An 18,317-nucleotide genomic window follows, 5' to 3' on the forward strand; every position below is an offset into this window, starting at 1 on the left:
GAGGGCGTTGCAGAGGTAGCAGTAGTGAGATTGGGGGGTGGAGAGGAGGGTTTTGGAGAGCCATTTGTGGTCGCAGGGAGGGAGGATGGTGGGGGGTGGGATGCGGGTATGGAGGGAGGTGGAGGTGAGGCGGAGGGAGACGCGGTGGCAGGGGCGGAGGTAGGAAACTATTTCGTGGAGAAGCTCGTTTGGGAGGGCCGTCAGATGGGCCGGTTGACGCGATGTGTCCATAGTAACACTCGCCTGCTGGTTACACCACCCCAACCGTCCCTCAAGCGCTGATTCGAAGGTTAGAGAGACTGGTATCGTTAATCCATCTGGTCCGCGTAAGGGAAGATATAGGCGCCGGAGGAGATGGCTTATAAGCCTCTCTACACACTGCTTCATCGTCGCGGAGGGGTGACTGTCCGTCGTGGAAGATACCGACCCATGGAGCATGGTGAGGAGTTTTATGAGACGCCTGTGATCCAGGGGAAGTACTGCAGTCAGTTTAACAGCCATCTTCTATCCACGTGTCTGGGATTATTGTATGGCAGACTCACGGCATGTTGGCATATCCACTGTCAGAAAGTTTACTGGTCGTACGTGCCATGACTCCGTCAGGAGTGATTTCACTATACGCTGTCCTTTCTATGTTCTGCAGCATCGGATCCATCGTGGACGAACGGATAGTCTTATAGATCAGTCTCCACGCTAACAGTCTATTGAGATATCGACAATAACGATGCTGTAGTGTTCAAGAGCCAGATCTCAGGAGATATGATAGTGTTTTCACGACTTCGTCTTGCCCAACCTATTGACAGTCCGGATTGTTTGGCGCCGTTCGAGCCTGTGTAACAATAGTCATGCGTAAAAGAAGCAGCATCATCTGTTGGCAAAAGGACTTGAGTGCAAGAATCAGAAGAAAGGGGCACTACCGAAAAATCAAGGACATCAACACGCAGACCAAAACAGCATGCAAGGAGTGAAGCAGAATGAAACGGGTGAAATTAGAAGCAAAGCCATCATTTCCAGCCAGGACATCTTGGAAGGAAAGCAGGGATATCCGATCCTTATCACCTTCAGTTTGCCTTGTCTCCCATGCTTGTATCACCCACTGAGACCTGACATCATTTCCGCTCTGTTCCCAGGGGGGGGAATACGGTTCCAGCCGTGCCGCAGAAATAAGAAGGGATACACATGACCTTCTGAATCTGATCAACCACATTGTATTCGGTCTCTGTCGAAGGTTGGAGGGTGCAGACAGTCCTCTGACGCGCTGACTGGTGTCACGGAAAGCGGATGACCACAGGTGGCTCACACGACGACGGAAACACTAGTTGGTCTGCTCTTTCGCGTGACGCTCTGAATCAGTTCTGGTAGGGGCCCATTCTGATATCATCTTATTATATATTATGTGACCTTCATAGTAGATGACAGAAGTAGGTCATATCAGAATGGAACATTGTACTGGATGGTGGATGCAGGTTGATGTGTGAACTGTGAAGTTGTGATGAGGTGTAGTAGAGTGGAACAGCCAAACGCTAGTAATAACTAATGGAAATTAATCGCCCAATTTAACCTAAGTTAGCACATGATTTCCCCAGAGCAGCCTCGCGATGTGTTCGCAACGCATTTTAAGGCCTTGCACTCCTTGCTGACCTTTCAAGACCTCGAAGCATATTAAAAGTTGAAGTAGAGGTTCACTTGCAGTATATTCAGATCATGCGACTTCTTGTACCAAAATTCCTGATCGATGCCACCCATGACCTGTAGCTGAAACTCCCAATAATCTCACTCTATGAATACACATTGATTATACCAACGGCGCTGATGAACAGTACTGGCAAACTCCGAGAGCGCTATCTCGGCTACTTTGCCTTCCTCTGCTACAGTTTTCGCAATGGCCTCGTTTAACTTAAGCCACAGGCCCACGATATTCTCCGCAGCTCACGGAGACTCTAAGGCGCTTTCAAGAGGACACAGAGCAACTTAAAGCGGAGAGAACACGGCGTTATAGCGACTCTCCTCCTTCCTACCAGACATCTGGCACCACCACGTAACCTGATACTCCCGGGGCAAGTGAAGAAGCGAATGAGATGACCAGGTACTACGATCGAATATTTGACCGCCGACGTTCGAAACCCGTCGCACAGTTCGAAAGCCAAGTCCGTAGGGAGAGAACGAATATTATATCAAGGGCAAGAGGAAAGACTCGGGCGGAGGCAGACGCTACGTTTTGACCAATCTTCTGATTACCGAGCAAATTCCGAGAATAATGTCAGGGCTCGCTGGATTGAACGACGGATCTGGAGAAGAGAATGGGCCTGCATGGCCTCGTGATTCCCGCTCTTCAACGAATACATGGAGCTCGTCTTCAATATCGAGAAGTTTCAGAGGGCCACGAATCGCCGATGGAACAGAATACACCGCCTACTGGGTTCATGAGCAGAGTGCGATGGAACCCGTTCGACCGCATACAGATAATAGGACCGGCACAGACCGCTCCCAAACTAACGCAGAATATGCAACAGAAGAGATATTGAAATTACGAGCGGTTTCAGACAGTCTTGCAGCGGAAATCCTACGATATTCTGCGTCCGAATAAGATGTGGAAGAGGAAGAAGAAATACAACCTAGTCGGGATGCATCAATCATTGGAATGGGTCGGGTCCTCAGTCGCAAAAAGCGTCGAAGGCGGGAGAGAGAATCTAAAATTATCGAAAAGCAACAAGCGTTGCTGAGGGATCATGATGCGCTTCTTACCATCAAGAGTCATGCTGATCTATTCTCAACGTTGAAGCTGGATATTGCAGCCTCGCGGCCCCGAAACCAATTTCTTTTCCAGTTGTCTAAAGAGCGAGAATGGATTCAAGACGAGTTCGACTACAGTGGAAAACTCGACATCGATGTTGATGAAGTGGCATATGAGAGCGTCAAAGCACAACGGGTGGAAGACAAAATTTGGAATCCGAAGTGAGGACGGCTACCCGGCGAGACCTGGATTCATGAGGATAAGGACGTGAGTGGACCTTTAACGCCCGAAGCAGTGGAAATGATAAGGGTTCAGAATCAGCGGCTGGAAGCCCTGCAGGAGGCAAGGCAAAAGCTGGTCGCTACGATGTCTCCGTCCTCAGCAGGGAAGACGGCAAGTCATATCCCTCGGCAGACGAAAGCCGTGCAGGCTGCTGGGCAAAGGGAGGCACCATGAAGTCTTTGCCTACCACCGGTAGAGCTACCCTTCAGAACGACACGACCGACACAAGTTAATACCTTAAACGAAAACGCGACCAGCAAGAACCATACCGTGCCTCCTTTGTGCGGGAAGAGTCGACCGCCAGACTAATTGAAGCGAATCCCTGGTCGGGTCAAGCCAGATACCGCAGGACCTGGGGAGATTCACCAAACGGTGGGTCTAGTTAAGCTAGCAACACTTGATTGGATTTTCTAGACTGGACACAGCGTTTGGATATTGATAGATGGGATGAGACATGTCTAATGAACTAATGTAGGCCCCTTCAGATCTCTTGCTATGTCTCCTGGTTAATAACATGTGAAATATTCCTGAATTGCCTATGATTTCTAAGGTAGGATAAACAAAAACTATCTTTATCATTGTAAGTTATGTATCTAAGTCATAAAAATTTGTTATGATACACACTTCACTGTTGTCACGGTCCTACGATGAGTGGTGGCCCCTATGAAGATCAGATCAGGAGTTTTGACCACGTGATGAGAGGTCACGTGGTGGTGGTTTCTGTGGAGTGTTGCATTTCACCCACCACGGATACGTCTAACTCAGTCCTCCTACCTTTCCTTTTTTCTTTCTCCCTTCTTTAGCTTAATTCTAGCGAATAAACCTATTCAAACTGCTCACTGAGTGACCCTAGGTGTCATCATCACAGGTTCAGTAATTAGTTGGGATGTCGGACATGATACTTAAGACCGAAGTTGATTTCATCATATTTCGTAATGGGAGCAAATGAGAATTGCGGCGCGTTGCGGCGCGTTCCGTGCGCCCACCATGAGCCCAGCTGGGTCAGAAATGTGTGAACGTGTCGCGATCTAGGGGACGATCCTAGGACCTAGAGTTGTAGTAGATTAATAGACTTGATTCGATGAATGGTGCAGTCATGAATGGCGCAACGGGGTGAGTGGCATACGTGATCGTCTGGGATCGTCTGTCAAGACTGAGCTTGTCCACTGCGATATCTGACACCAGCAACGATCGATAGATAACAAATGGTTAATTGTAAAGTTGCGTGATCTGTATGGTATATTCGATAATACGCGGGGAGTTTTGAAAATGTGCCGAATATCCGCCAGGATATATAAAATCAGGACTCAACGGCACTGGAAAGGAAGGTAGAAACACTCAGATTACAATTTGAACTCATTCAACAACGGAATATTTTAGCAAATATGGCACCCTCAGCAATTGTGGCTCCCGCAGTGACGGAACAGGATGTTCCAATCGCTACCAAAGGCAGACCGCTGCCGTTGGAATCGTCCGGTCTCCTTGATCAATTCGAGCAATTTGATGTAACTCCAGTCATCGGCACGGAATTCTCAAGTGCCAAACTGGTCGAGTGGATTAATGCTCCAAATGCAGATGAACTCTTGAAGGAGTTGGCCATCAAAAGAAAGACCCCCTTACCGATATAGGCGTGCTCTAGACTAACGCACTCGCAGTATCCCAGCGCGGTGTCGTTTTCTTCCGTGCCCAAGACGACCTTACGAACGATATTCAGAAGGCATTGGTTCAGCGACTCGGCGAACTGACGGGAAAGCCAAAAACCTCGGGCCTGCACATTCACCCGTTGGTAAACTCTAGCCGGGAGTTTGGAGGATCCGATCTGGAGATCGGCACAATCAGCTCTGTCAAGCTCAAGAAGCTTTATGGCAGCGCTGAAGGTAAAGAACCTCCTGCAAAGACGCTGGGCGCTGGACTGTGGCATTCGGATATCGCCTTCGAGCCGGTCCCCGCTGATTATTCCTCGCTTCGACTTGTTGAACTACCCAAGACCGGGGGAGGTAGGTAGAACCTACGACGGTAGATCGTCGCTAGTAGCGCTAACAGCCACTATTAGACACCCTCTGGGCATCCGGATATGAGCTCTATGACCGTATCAGTGAACCATACCAGAAGTTCCTTGAGGGTCTCACGGGGACCTTCGCTCAACCGGGATTTAGCGCCACTGCAGCTCGCGCCGGCTTCGAGCTCTATGACAAGACCCGCGGTGCACCTGAAAACGTTGGTAGCGCGATGAAAGCAGTGCATCCCATTGTGAGGACCAACCCTGTGACAGGTTGGAAGAGTCTTTTCTCCGTTGGTGGCCATATCCAGCATATCAATGGACTGACGGAAGAAGAGTCTAAGTCCCTCCTGAGCTGGTTCTTAGATTTGATATACAAGAACCACGACCTGCAGGTCCGCCTCAAATGGAAGAACCCGAACGACATCGGTAAGCATCCCGTCGTCCCAAGGAAGTTGAGGCTCAGAGCTGATATATGACTAGCGATCTGGGACAACAGAAGCACCTTCCACAGCGCAACCTTCGATTATGACGGCCAGGGTGAGCGCCTCGGGAACCGAGCGGTAGGATTGGCTGAGCGACCGTATTTTGATCCTAATAGCAAGTCACGCAGGGAAGCTCTGCGTGAGCATGCTCCTGGTGAGAAGATTCGTGTATGATTGAGTCCGTGAAAATCTCAGGAGCTCATTCGTGGCATTACAGTCCGCAGCCATCTATTCATGTTAAACCAATTAGGGAGGCCAATTGAACTTATGATGAATGAAATAATAGCTTCTGAAATAAGTCCCGTGCGTAATTGAAAAGACTAGAATAGCGAACTTGTGGAGATGTTGAGGTCTGGTGGTTCACGAATGCGGATAGCCCATCAGAGAATTTCAAGGTGCATTAAAGAAAAGTGTAAGGAGCCATTCAAGGCGGATTTTGGCAGAAAAAGAGCGAGAATAAGAGAGAGAGATATTCATACGCCCGTCAGGCCTCTTCGCGAGGCCCATGTGGCCGACCTAGGGCAGTTCAAATGATCACTAAGGCTCAAGGAACGCGGCATTAATAGGTCCGAGCATTGTTGAGTCATCCAACCATCCTTCATCATGAAGATTGAAGCCATATACATACACGTCCATTCCTGTTATGGTTTGGTCATTTGAGTGATGAAGATGTCGATTACAAGACTGTATACAATTGGAGAGAGCTATAAAAGAATGGGTAGGATCCCCAAACACCGATGTGGGAGCCTCAGGTACTAATATTTAGGGAGTGCTATACCTAATTGGGCTAGTATCTATGACGGCTTAATGAGCGCTAGGGCTAAATCGGGTTAGATTTCATGAAGACTTTAGTATTAGCCTATGAGGACGGCGTGCCCTAGAGTAGTTGAGACAATCAGATATTACTAATCAAATTTTTATTTCGACACGAACTGAAACGTGATAGAAATACGAACGCAACGAGACAGCGCCAGCTCCACGGCAGTAGACATGAGGTATTCTAGCGCAGACACACTTTCAGTGGGGAGAGGGTAGTTTGCCGCCAAACAACGGGGATGACAATGTTGCAAGTATCATCGACTTTATGGACATGCTCTATTTTGGATCAAAGCTGTATTGGGAGGTACTCATTTAGCAAGTTCAATAGCTGTTGTAATCACCTAATCCCGAGACATGTTCTCATATTCATCTTATGGCAACAGAATATTGAGCATTCTTCAATCTTACATTTGCTCCCTCAAGTCTACAACGAGCCAATACTTTGTCAAGAAACGAGAAGCCTAAGTCAAAGAACAGAATTCCATGGGTCTCCGGATTACAAGACCGTACATCTCACCCGTCGGCGAAGATGGAGGAGATGAGCACTCCGAGGACTTGGTCAGGAAAGTCACCACAGCCGGTAATAATAATGGCGCAAGCCGCCATGGTGCTGGCAACTGTAGCCGCCTCAAGCGCCCGTCCAATATTTCCCTAACCCTCTGGACATCCCCGTCTAATTAGCGCAAGAAACGGTCGAAGCCATGTCCCGCTCTGGGCCTGTCACAATCTGGCTATTTGATCATTGATGACAGATATCGAATTTACCCATCGGATCGTGCTCGAGGCGGTCGAGGCGTTCGCTCTCCTGCTGGCTGCCATGGAGGTGGGCTGACAGAATTATTCCAGCATGGAGAACTGCAGAGCCTGATTAATATAGAGGCGCATGATGGGGATTCGGGGTAAGACTGGATGCCACGCGGTATTGCAGTGTGGAGGGTCGAGACTCGAGACTCGAGGCCCGAGGGAGCTAGAGCCTTGTTGGTCGTCACTCGCCTGGCGGAAGGAATGGTATTCTCGGTTGCATGTCACGGCCCACGGATTGCTGCATATGCAGTATTATGCACACATCAACAACTACGTGATCGGGACCTAGCAGAGGTATCCCCCACTTGTTCTCGGTTCTCCCCGCTGCGTTTATGCTCGAGGTCGCTCGAGTCCTGGGGGTCTCTCGTCCCGATCTCTCTACCCGTCTCCATGTGGGTTGAAGGCCATCGGTGTCATCCAACCCAAATCCCTCACCCATCCAACGCTTACAATCGGAAGGCCGAGCCGAGCAATTTATGTACCATGCCTGATATCATGATCTTCACCTTCCCAGCTCGCGAGCCGACGCAACGATGGAGGTTTGTACAGATTAGTCAAGGATACCCGAAGGAGGCGTCGGGTCACCCACGCGAATCCCTGTCGGCAGAGGTGACGGTGGATGGTCGCATGGCGGATAAAAGGCAGGTCATCAAGTCGACGTCGGCGGTTCCTTTGTGCAAAGCGGGGTTCTCCGCATCTGCGAAGTGATATGCGGTTCCGGTTGATGACAGGACATAAGTAGACGTAGGGATCAAGCGTGCTGATTCTTGAAAGGGAGGGTGGGGTACGAAGTATGGCGAAGCGGAAGCGAGTCGTCGAGGGATTCGACGATTGACATGTGTCATTGCTGGGGATATCGAACTCAGGGTTATACGTAGTACGGTATACCAAGCCCATCGGATTCTGTATAGCCACTATACAGAAATCAAAATGAGAAAATTACGGAGGCAGATCGGAGCGTTCCGTGAGATGATGAAGGATCCCGATCCCGAGCCCTGCGATGAGGAAAAGGGCATGTCCTGGAGCATCTCATCAAGATCGTGCAGACACCTGTGAGTTCGGTTGTAGCCATTCCATCGATTTCCCTGCGGATCAGAAGTGGTCGAGTCGAGCCGCCAATCACCAGAATCTCATCTTCAGCACGATAATGTCCAGGGACCGGGATGCGTCGCTCAGATTGCATCCGACGGATCATGAAAAGTTGCGTCTGATGGTTGGGACCCCGATCTAGAAGTCCATCCGAAGACTCGAATGTTATTGAAAGTACTTGAGATTCGGCTTCGGTCTCCAGAAGAGAAACATCGGAAGAGATCAACTAGTCCAAACTCCAAACCCCTTTTTCGAAATCAAAATCAAGGCAAGAGCATCATATATTTGAAGGGCTCAGTGGTTCCTCGAAAGTGGTTCCGATATGGTCCCAATTTCCGCGCACCCCCGATTTTCCCAGGCGAGGGACGGAGGGGAGGGACCGGAGGTTCGCGTGATCCATCCACGGATGCAAATCATCAGCATGGAGCCATGGGCTAGTCGTCTAGTCGCGATGGGGGAAATTTCTCTGTGTTTACGGCCTGCTTTTCTCTTGGGGTCTTGCCATCTTGGGGATTATGAAGTGGTAGAAGTATCTGGATCAAGACATCAAGAACAATCGACCATCAACAAGCTACCCATATTCAATTGAGCGAATGACAGTAGGATAATGGGGATAATGAGGATAATTCGAGGACATGATGATGATTTAATGCCACCATGCAAGTGGATGAATTAGCGTGGGCGGACCCAGAGACTCCTTTTGAACTCGCACGCCCGAGACAACCGTGATTGACACTCGGATTGACACTCTGATTGATGATTCTGCCAACGCGAACCACTCCACCAAATCCCTTAATTAGTTAGAGGCCTTCCGTAATAATCAATAATAATGAGTATTAGTACCATCGCTAGTAATAATTCCTCTTAAGGGTGAATACTGGGTGATTGTCATTTGTCGGCTTGGATCCTGTTTCCATCCTTGATCCTCCATCCTTCCATCCCGCTCGGCTTCTTCTTCTTCTTCGCTTCTTCCGTGTCTTCTTCTTCCCTCCCTCTCTTCTCTCCTTCACCGTGACACTTGCTCATTCATATCATCACATTGTGATTCTTTTCACCTTGCATATCGCCGCTTCCTCTTCTCCCTCCTCTCCTTTTAAATCCCGCGGCCATTTCTCCCGACTTTACCCTTTCCATCCACCCGTCCACATCTCATCCTGTGAGCCCCATACAAAATTTCTTTCCTCTCCCCCCGTTCCTCGGTAAGCATGCAGAACACCAGACACCCCCATTGCAGAGCTGTGAATCGCTTCTTCCGGTTCATCCCTTGTCTTTGAATGAATGGTCCAATTCATTGTTTTCCCCTCCAGCGTTCTGTAGTACACGAAGTGTTGTTGGTGCGGTTCTCCGCACTTGGTTGACTTGTCCATACCCCATCCTTCCTCCATCATCTCCCATCGTTGACGACCTTGACATCAACGGCTAACGGTTCATCCGAAGTGTTGAAGCGGTTTTCGAGCCTCGCTCCCCCTCCGATTTCTTGCGCTCTCGAGCACTCACCTTGCACGTGGCCTATCAATCCTTCACCATTTCCTGATCCGACGATCCGGTCATTTGTTTCCGATACCGAATATTCTCTTTCTCCTAATCGCATCGAGACGCTATGGCCTATTACGATAACAACAACACCTGGGGTGCTTCGACCCCGACCAGGCAAGGTTGGGAGCAACCTGCGGCGCCGTCGCGTTCTGGTAAGGATATAATGGAGGTTGAGTAAGGTTGAGGAGCGTTGTCTAACGGATCGCGTGCAGGGAACAGTTCAACGGTCAACCGCGAACCCGACTCTTCGAGTGGGACCATTGCGTTCCTCCACCAATTCGAAGGTACGTGCCGCCGGTTTTTAGTACCACAAAGTTTGCACCGGGGTTGCGGAGAGCGAGCAGATGACTCCATTCCCCTGTACCAATCCAGGGTGCTGAAATGTGGTGGAATTGTATCTAACAATCTGCAGAGGTCGATCGTGCTATTGATAACCTAGTCAAGAGCGGCAAGCCTTTCCCTCCTCCGCCAGCGAGGCGCGACTCTATGCCGATGATGCCTGCGCGTCCAGCGGGCCCAGCGGTGGACTATGGTATGTACAACCGCATTGGATTTCCCACCATGTATACTAATCCCTCCAGGAATGGCATCTCGTCACTCCGTTGCTGAGTTTGATGGCGGGCGCCCTGGCTCGTCCTCCAACCTGCAAAGCTTCTATGCCAACCAACGTTACGGTCCCCGTACCGAAGGTGATCCGGCCGCTCAAGCCAAGCGCCGAGCCGCCGCCGCTCGCGAACGCGAACTGCGCAACTACCATCAGGAGCAACAATACAACCGCAGTACGTCTAATCTCCTCGTCACCCCGGAGCTCAGTTCACGTGGAGCCCCGCGAGATGAAGGGTTTCAACTGACGTGCCCCTCAGGCGTCGTGGCTGACGTTTCTGGCAACAACAAGTCTGACCGCTCGATGAGCCCGAACACCATGAGCGAAGACGAACGCCGTGAGCTCATTGCCCGCCAACACCGTGCCCTGTACGGCAACGACTCGAGCCTGTACACCGAAGCCAGCCAACCTCCCTCCCAAGACGCGCGAGTCGCCACCGCCGGCATCCGCGGCCACTCTCCCCTCGCCTTCGACCCCTATTATGGCCAAAACCCCCCACAAGGCACCGTACCCCCCCGTGACCCCTCCCAACCGTCCGACGCCTCCCAACCCCCCAACAAGGACGCCCCTCCCCCCCAACAATCCCGCTCCCGTGCCAACTCTACCTCCTCCCCCGCCTCCACCACCCAACCCACCACCTTCTCCCTCTTCGACAACGCCAATCCCCCCGCTCAACAATCCTCCCGCACCTCCACCTCCTCCCCCGCCGGCTCCCCCACCACCCAACCTGGCAAAGGCTCCGCCCCCTCCTCCACCGGCACCGTCGCCCCCATCGGCACCCGCCCCGCCGGCCCGCCGCAGAGCAAGCGCGCAACCACCCCCGGCCTGCCGAGCCCCTTGTCATTCGGCTACAACGCCGGCGAGGGACTGTCCAACGAGCGCAGCACCAGCGCGACGACGTCGAGCGCGCAGGGTGCCGGCGTGGAGAAGCAAGTTAGCGGCCTGGGCGCGTGGGGGAACAACGGCGGTGTCTGGGGCACGAAGAGCGGATTGGGAATGCAGGCGGGTGTCGCGTGGAGTTGATCGGCGATCTCACACGACGACTTAATTCCCTCTCGGTTTCATTTTTGGCGGCGTGGGTTCCGGTGCATGCGGTTTCGCTTCTCGGCGGCATTAATGCGGTGTTCGAACGCTTTTTTTTTCCTTCCTGGCTCTCTCTGTCATCGGATGGGGGATTTTTCTTTTGGCTTTGCGTGGCACGGCGACGGGTTTCGGTATCGGTAATACCATGGACGCAACCACGGAACGGGATCCGGGGCTTTCGGGCAATTTGGGGACAACACACTCACGGACACACAATTGGGTTTGCCTTACTTCCTCTTCGACGACGGCACACTCTCACGGTCTCGGGCGCTCATCGACTTTTCCTTTCTCCCCAGCAATCCACCATTTCCTTTCGCATCATCTTGTTTCCCTTTCTTCGGCGTTTGTTTTCCCCCGACTCCCCCTGTTTTCTTCCGCCCCTCTCGAGACAACCCCTGTCCAACAAATGTGTATACGGGCGGTGGACACCGGTCTTCCCCCCCACGGTACGGAATGGGTGGAACTCGGAGTTATTTCGAACGCGGATGTCGCGTTGCTTCTTCTGCATTTATGTGGCGCGGTAGCGATCAAAACACATCGTCATTGGGAGATACCCGTGCGTTGCGGGTTGTGGGGAGATGGGTGATTTCTCGGTTTTCGTGGTGGGATATGGTTTTCGAGGATGGCGCGTTGTGTGGTGTGTGTATGTGTGTGTGTGTGTGTGTATCAGTGCGATCTATGTAACATCGGTGGGCGGGATGTGGACTGGGTGGATACTGGGAGTCTGGTGGCTGCTTGCATCGACGGACAAATTACTCTACCCTGTCCTCAGACGCGCACGATTCCATCCTCTCGTCATATCTTCCCCTTCTCATTCCACGAGCCGCATCATCGGTTGTGTGTTCATGCGGGATATTTCGGTTCCCTCGGCACGGTTTCAGGATCTTGGAGTTGCTCAAGAGTGCGGATAGCCTAATGGGCGGCGGAGCCACGATCGATCGGCCATCGCGGGAGGCTACAGTGTGCGTTCTGTTGCATCGGGCGGCGGAGTCGCAGTCTATAATTTGGGGTTCTGGGTTCGTGTTTTTGCTTTTGGGGTTTGTTTGTGTAGGGTTGGACTTTGGAGGGTTTCCTGGATGCGGATTTGGGGGATGTTAGTTTACTGTAGTCAAGGAACCTAAAATATGGTGATTACTGTTTCTACAGTTAATTGTTGTGCCACTGAATGAAGATGAATGTGCATTGTCTCTCTACGGTGCAGACATATCTTGTCCATTAATTCTGTGTTGGTGGTTCTTCACATTAATCTGCAGCGTCGATTTCCAGGAGTCGATCCAGATTACGCTAAACCCAAACGGGACAACCCGGTCACCCTTGCTCTCCACGAAATCGTGTCCTCAACTTCACGACTTCGCACCTTGAGCTTCTGATAATCCTCACACAACTCCATTGAATTGCCTCCGCCACCAGCAGACCTCTCTATATTCCATCCTCCTCGTCCTAGCCGCCTTCCAAAAATCCAGTCCATCTAAAGGGAAAGGCCTGCCGCGCCTTTTCCAACTCCATCCACACACAATGGTACGCTCTCTCCACCTCGTCGCACATCCCCATCACCAGGAATGCCATCCACACACAACTCCCCTAAGCGCGCCCTTTCCGCGCTCAGAATCTCCCCTATGAATCTCCCGCCCCCTTCCTCTCCCTCCTCCTAATCCCCACGAACCCCCCCAATCCCATAACTAACCACCCCCAGTCCACATCTCCACCCGCAACCGGCACCTCCACCGGCGCCTCCACCTCCCGCCCCTCCTCCCCCAAACCCCCGGGCGGCCCCGCAACTGCTATCCGCCGCAAAGCCGCCGCCGAGCGCGCCGACCGCGCGCAGAATGCCCGACCGAGCAGCACGCGCGCGGCGGGCGCCGGTGGGAGTTCCGGGACGATGTTGAGTATGTGATTTGGGTTCGATGGCTGGCAGAAAGGATCGGAGCTAACGGACGGGTAGAGTTGTATACGGATGATTCACCGGGGTTGAAGGTCGATCCGGTGGTGGTGATGGTGTTGAGCGTGGTGTTTATTGCGAGTGTGGTGGCGTTGCATGGTAAGTTAGGAGGGGATCGTGGGGATTTGGGAGATGGAGCTAACGGGAACAACAGTGTTGGCGAAGATTACGAGATATTTCACAAAGTAGAGTTCGGGGTGGCATTGCGGAGTCGACGGAGAGAAGCAAGATGAACTGAGGATCACTCGATATCTATGGATGGCATCCAGGATCCTTGGCTGGTGATGCAGGTGGGGGCCATTGTGTTGAGGCATGCTACGGTGAAGAGCAACGGATCACCGAATAGTGGGAGTCGTTCGATGGCGTACGAGTAAAACTGCTGTATTATATGGATTCTGAAAGCCCTGGATTTGAACAAAGTCTCCTTGATTCTCCCGAATGATGCCCTCTATCGATCTGCTTCCGTTCGGGCCCTTCCGATCCTGCACGATCCAGAACCAGTCTGAGCACCCCTTTCCATTTCTCTGACCACGCTTCTCTCTATGCCTAAGGGATCCGCTTGTTCTACACAAATTCATCTCCTTCGTTTCGGTCATTTCTGTCGTCTACTGAACTCCATTTTATCCACATCCTTGAGGAGAATAGATAAGAGCCGTTGGTAGAACCAACATTCCGTCGACATTTAGTCGTGGATGGCACCTCGAACCTCATCGGATATCTATGCCTTGTGGACGTCCCTACCGCACCGTTGGGTCTTCCTTAATCTTATTCCGTTCTCGTTGATTACCATACCGTACGTCCTGGATTCTGCTTTCCTACGAGTGTGTATTACAGATCCCACGTTGAGCAGGCAACCGAATTCTACTACAAAGGCAACTTGGATGTTCGAATATCGTTGATTATCTATCCATAGCATGATCTCACGATCTCATATCAACATATCCGATCCGAAAGACTAGCAGATCCACCGACTAACGCCGCCTATGTCCCAAACTCTTTTTCTGGTCCATACCTTCGCCCCAACGAAGCGGTAAGGTAAACTCATGCGCCGTCTATGATGCATAAGATATCATCATGACTAATGTGATGAACGAGTTCAGACCAATAAGCCGATTCCCCTCACTTGTCCACACTCCCACTCCTCTCGACACCGATACCCCCGCCACCTAGCTCCCGCATACTCCAACTCGCCTTATGCGGCACCGCCCCCCTCGGCAACGACCCATAACTCAGTCCTCCCGACGCCGACCTCGTCCCCGACGACTCTGACCTCGACACCGATGTACTTCCATCACTCCGACTCCTCCGAACCCGAGCAACCGTCAAGCCGCTTGCACCCCCCTCCGAAACCCCTGGTGATCTGGAGCCAGAGCTCCCGCTGTCCACACTAGCGTCACTGCGCGGACGCGACGCCGCATCCGCCGGCGTCCCATCCCACTCAACCCCCGTATCTATCCGCTCCAGCCGCGGACGCCGGGGTATGGCAATGCGCTCAGGAGACATATTCGGGCTCACAGACTGTGCCACGCTCGACGGAGCACGTGTGGTTTCGTCCTCATCTGCAGCGGGGTTGACCAGTACCGGATCCGCATGGAAGTCCGCTGCAGACAGCGCTCGCTCGCTCCTGATATCCGGGTCCTCATCCTCGATCTTCGCGATCCGACGCACACTGCTGACCCGGAACCCCGTTACGGGCGCCACGGTGCTGGTAGTGCTCTCGGACGCGAGACGCGACGCGTTGGGTCGCTTGCGCCAGAACAACAAGCTTTCAACGCTGATGGACGGTGATTTCTCCTGGGCGTCCTCCTCGGAGGGAGTCGAGCCTGCGCGGGCGAGGTAGGCGAAGTATTTCTCGCGGAGGCGGCGCCAGCGCTGCGGATGGAAGTCCTCAGTGGGGCGGTCGCGCATGATACTCATCCAGGAGGTGGCGGCGCTGATGGCGATGGCGACGAGGAGGAAGAGGGTGAGGAGGCTGTGAAGGACGATGATGACAATGCCGATAGCGGTGGCGGGGATGCGGGGGAGGGCGAAGGGGGTGTGGAAGGTGGCAGCGAGGGCGAGGGTGGCAACCTTGCTGAAGCCGAGGAGGTAGACGACGAGAGCGTTGAGGCGGCGAGATTCGTAGGGATTGGCGTAGATGATGCCGCAGAAGGCGAGGGTTTCGACGGCGAGGAGTCCGAAGACTTGGACCATCGGATGCCCGCTTGCCCCGCCGTACAATGTTGCACGAACGAACTCATAAGCTAACCAGTAGCAGAAGAAGAGCCACTGCGATCGGCGATACCGAGAGACGAGCCAACCAAACCTAGTCATGTAGTCGATATCTTCGTGCACCGTTATCCCATCTTCGTTAGGAGTGTATTTAATGACCGGGACACAGAAGTGGATAGTACCCCTTTCACCCTCAGAATGCGAGACGCTGTCGCGGGAGATAGTCCACCACGGCATGATTTTGAGAACCCTTCCCTTCCCAACGCAGAACACTTCCTTGCCGAAGGTCCAAGTTCCACGCTTCATGCGATAGTAACCAGCGTATCCTGCAAGAGTGAAGCCGCCAATGAAGAAAAGGAGGAAGACCGTGGTAGAAATGCCTATGACTGCCGAAGCGCCATGATAGGTGAACTGGAATGTTGTAAGGAATATTATCATGAAGAATCCGATGAACAACGTCCTCAAGACTGCTGCTTGGGTGTAGAATTGCCAGTTCTTCCTGAAAAAACCAAGTCGATGACCTTTGACGAGATTGACCCGCATCATACCCTCCAGGGTCCATTTGAACAGTGCAACTGAGCTTCCGATTATAACGACGGCAGTGAGTAGCCAGAGGAACCCGGTCATGAACGCATTCGAGGCTGGGATATTTTCGAAAGAGAGCGTGCCCGCAAATCCAGAGTAATTTCCAGGTAGCGGTAGCCCAGCGTTAGCGGCTTTGCCATACCGGCTAAACCCGTTTGCCTCAGTCAAAAGGGCTCTCGTCGCCCACATATGAGTGGAATCGTCCGCGTCTCTTTTGTAGATCTTCCGGAGGTCATATTTGCCGGCAAGATTCTCGATTCGGAAACCAGTTCCTGAGGCACCAACGGCCATGGGGTTGCCCTTGTCCTCTCCAACTAGACGGTTGATCGAGCTTTGCATCGACTTGGTGAAAATCATTCCACCGGCCCACGCATAGTTGCTCCAGAATGCTACCAGGACACTGGGCAAGTTCAAAGACAAAGCCCCAGTGTAGTAAATGTGCTGGAAGACGGCAAAGACCACAAGAACAGACATGGAATGCGCATAGTGCTTCCTCATCTCAGGGACATTGTGGCCATAGATTGCTGTAGCGAAAGAGGAGACGATGGCAATGGTTGCGAAAACCCCCAATAGGGACCCGACTGCGTACGGGTGAGAGAACGTGGCGCCATTAGTGACCACCGCTGAGATACATCCAATTTCTGACTTCGTGGAGTTGGCAAATATTTGAAAGATGGCTCTGCCTTCGAAATCTGGAATCGTAAGGGCAATATCTAAGCCACATCAGCGTCATGTTTCCTCATTCCGAAAGTAGATGTCATACCAGGAATATTCGCGATGTCTTCAGGGGCGACTAGGATATTCCCTCTGGCCTCGATCGGGATAGACTTGCTGAGAGGGCATGCGCTCCGGATATTGGCACTGCATGGGTTGAAGGGCAGCTGGAAACGGGTTTCGCCATATGCGGAGACGCCGATGTACACTATGAAGATCAGTTTCCATTGCTGCTCGACGTTGAAGAGATCGACGAACTCATAACCGCCTCCTTCGCCAGGGTGGTCGACCCTTGCAAATGAAACACCACTGTCATGTTATCCTTGTAAAACGCGGCATCGAACCTGGTCACCTTGACCAATGAGCTGCTGCCCATACAGTCGCCAAAATCCCCAGTATATAGGGCTGGCTTCCGGCTATCTCGGAGGGGGATCTTTTTGCCGTCAGGGCCCTGGACCGTGATCCATTTCTCTTTGGGGACGATCGCCAACGTCTGTTGGAATACGGCGAAGAGGACGAGGAGGAACACGAGGATGCCACGGAAAACCGACATCTTGGACTCCTGAAGCTTCGAAGGACGAATTTAGATGCTTGCTAAATCTCCATTTGGCATTGTATGAGAACAAGTCTCAGCCGGAGGGTCGAGGATGGTGGGGATATTTGACCAGAGTTCCCCTTGAAACTGAAAGTGAATATAAGGGCCGATGGCCGTCGATTGGATTCATCAATAGACGATAAGTGAATTCGAGAATCGACAAAGTGGTATAATGATTGTACCAAGTGTTTGCGCATTCAAGACTCGTACAATGGGAATTAACACCTTGACCATTCACTCTGGCTTCATCTTTCATTCTCGATGGCAAGAATGCCAGCAACTAAGGGAAGGTGCTGCACACTGAAAGCCTGGGATTTTCAACTTCTATAGAGACAACAGTAATAAGCAAAGCGACATCACAGCGCAACCTGAACAGCGCGTCGATGATATTCTCGACATTTGCCAGCTGTGGACGCATTCGGTGATGGACGACGATTCATGCTGCGAGAGTGACCTCATTCCGCACTTCAGCATTTCTACGGCACCCTTCTCCCGCACACCAGCAGGCGAGCGTAACCTAGAATTCAGACCTGCAGCAAACTTAGAGGCTGCTGACACAGTTTCTAAAGTGCTCTTCTGATCCAAATCTAGATCTTCTCTAATTAGATCGACCGTGTCTCATAGCTGTACCTTGAAATGATTCATTGACTGAGCCCATCAACGGGACCAGCGAGGATGCGTCATTGCAGTGACACCTGTGGTCTTGTTGGTAGTCTGCGGATAATCCTTCCTCTTCTAATTACTATTAACAGAAGAGCATGAAGTCTATATAATCTATAGAAACCGGAAGTTCGACCCATGAGCTGTCTCCTTCTCCGCCCTCCGCAATCGGTTCGTC

At 52.0% G+C, this 18,317-nt stretch overlaps 6 protein-coding genes across 6 annotated transcripts; 5 read left to right on the forward strand and 1 right to left on the reverse strand.

Annotated features, from left to right (window-relative positions):
* Nucleotides 1–2,641: 2,641 nt before the first annotated feature.
* Nucleotides 2,642–3,249, forward strand: P152DRAFT_453020 (uncharacterized protein; the record flags this gene model as incomplete). Its single annotated transcript, XM_033678334.1, has 2 exons — nucleotides 2,642–2,955; nucleotides 3,030–3,249. The coding sequence occupies 2 exons, from the start codon at nucleotides 2,642–2,644 to the stop codon at nucleotides 3,247–3,249; spliced, it is 534 nt and encodes a 177-aa protein (XP_033529871.1).
* Nucleotides 3,250–4,401: 1,152 nt separating this feature from the next.
* On the forward strand, nucleotides 4,402–5,674 carry P152DRAFT_477474 (taurine catabolism dioxygenase; the record flags this gene model as incomplete). Its single annotated transcript, XM_033681587.1, has 4 exons — nucleotides 4,402–4,552; nucleotides 4,672–5,013; nucleotides 5,070–5,444; nucleotides 5,499–5,674. The coding sequence occupies 4 exons, from the start codon at nucleotides 4,402–4,404 to the stop codon at nucleotides 5,672–5,674; spliced, it is 1,044 nt and encodes a 347-aa protein (XP_033529872.1).
* Nucleotides 5,675–7,044: 1,370 nt separating this feature from the next.
* Nucleotides 7,045–8,102, forward strand: P152DRAFT_228129 (uncharacterized protein). The gene has a single exon (XM_033674536.1). The coding sequence runs from the start codon at nucleotides 7,229–7,231 to the stop codon at nucleotides 7,829–7,831; it is 603 nt and encodes a 200-aa protein (XP_033529873.1). The 5' UTR covers nucleotides 7,045–7,228; the 3' UTR covers nucleotides 7,832–8,102.
* Nucleotides 8,103–9,812: 1,710 nt separating this feature from the next.
* On the forward strand, nucleotides 9,813–11,375 carry P152DRAFT_453022 (uncharacterized protein; the record flags this gene model as incomplete). Its single annotated transcript, XM_033678335.1, has 4 exons — nucleotides 9,813–9,900; nucleotides 9,961–10,032; nucleotides 10,188–10,280; nucleotides 10,330–11,375. 4 exons carry the CDS (start codon nucleotides 9,813–9,815, stop codon nucleotides 11,373–11,375), a joined length of 1,299 nt encoding a protein of 432 aa, XP_033529874.1.
* Nucleotides 11,376–12,950: 1,575 nt separating this feature from the next.
* Nucleotides 12,951–13,720, forward strand: P152DRAFT_453023 (uncharacterized protein; the record flags this gene model as incomplete). The annotated part of the gene is made up of 4 exons (XM_033678336.1): nucleotides 12,951–12,953; nucleotides 13,129–13,321; nucleotides 13,378–13,473; nucleotides 13,644–13,720. The coding sequence occupies 4 exons, from the start codon at nucleotides 12,951–12,953 to the stop codon at nucleotides 13,718–13,720; spliced, it is 369 nt and encodes a 122-aa protein (XP_033529875.1).
* Nucleotides 13,721–14,265: 545 nt separating this feature from the next.
* On the reverse strand, nucleotides 14,266–17,437 carry P152DRAFT_517690 (TRP-domain-containing protein; the record flags this gene model as incomplete). Its single annotated transcript, XM_033683024.1, has 3 exons — nucleotides 14,266–16,883; nucleotides 16,934–17,092; nucleotides 17,143–17,437. 3 exons carry the CDS (start codon nucleotides 17,435–17,437, stop codon nucleotides 14,494–14,496), a joined length of 2,844 nt encoding a protein of 947 aa, XP_033529876.1. The 3' UTR covers nucleotides 14,266–14,493.
* Nucleotides 17,438–18,317: the final 880 nt, after the last annotated feature.

This window comes from Eremomyces bilateralis (assembly GCF_010015585.1).
Source record: "Eremomyces bilateralis CBS 781.70 unplaced genomic scaffold P152scaffold_39, whole genome shotgun sequence".
NCBI classification, from domain to species: domain Eukaryota; kingdom Fungi; phylum Ascomycota; class Dothideomycetes; order Eremomycetales; family Eremomycetaceae; genus Eremomyces; species Eremomyces bilateralis.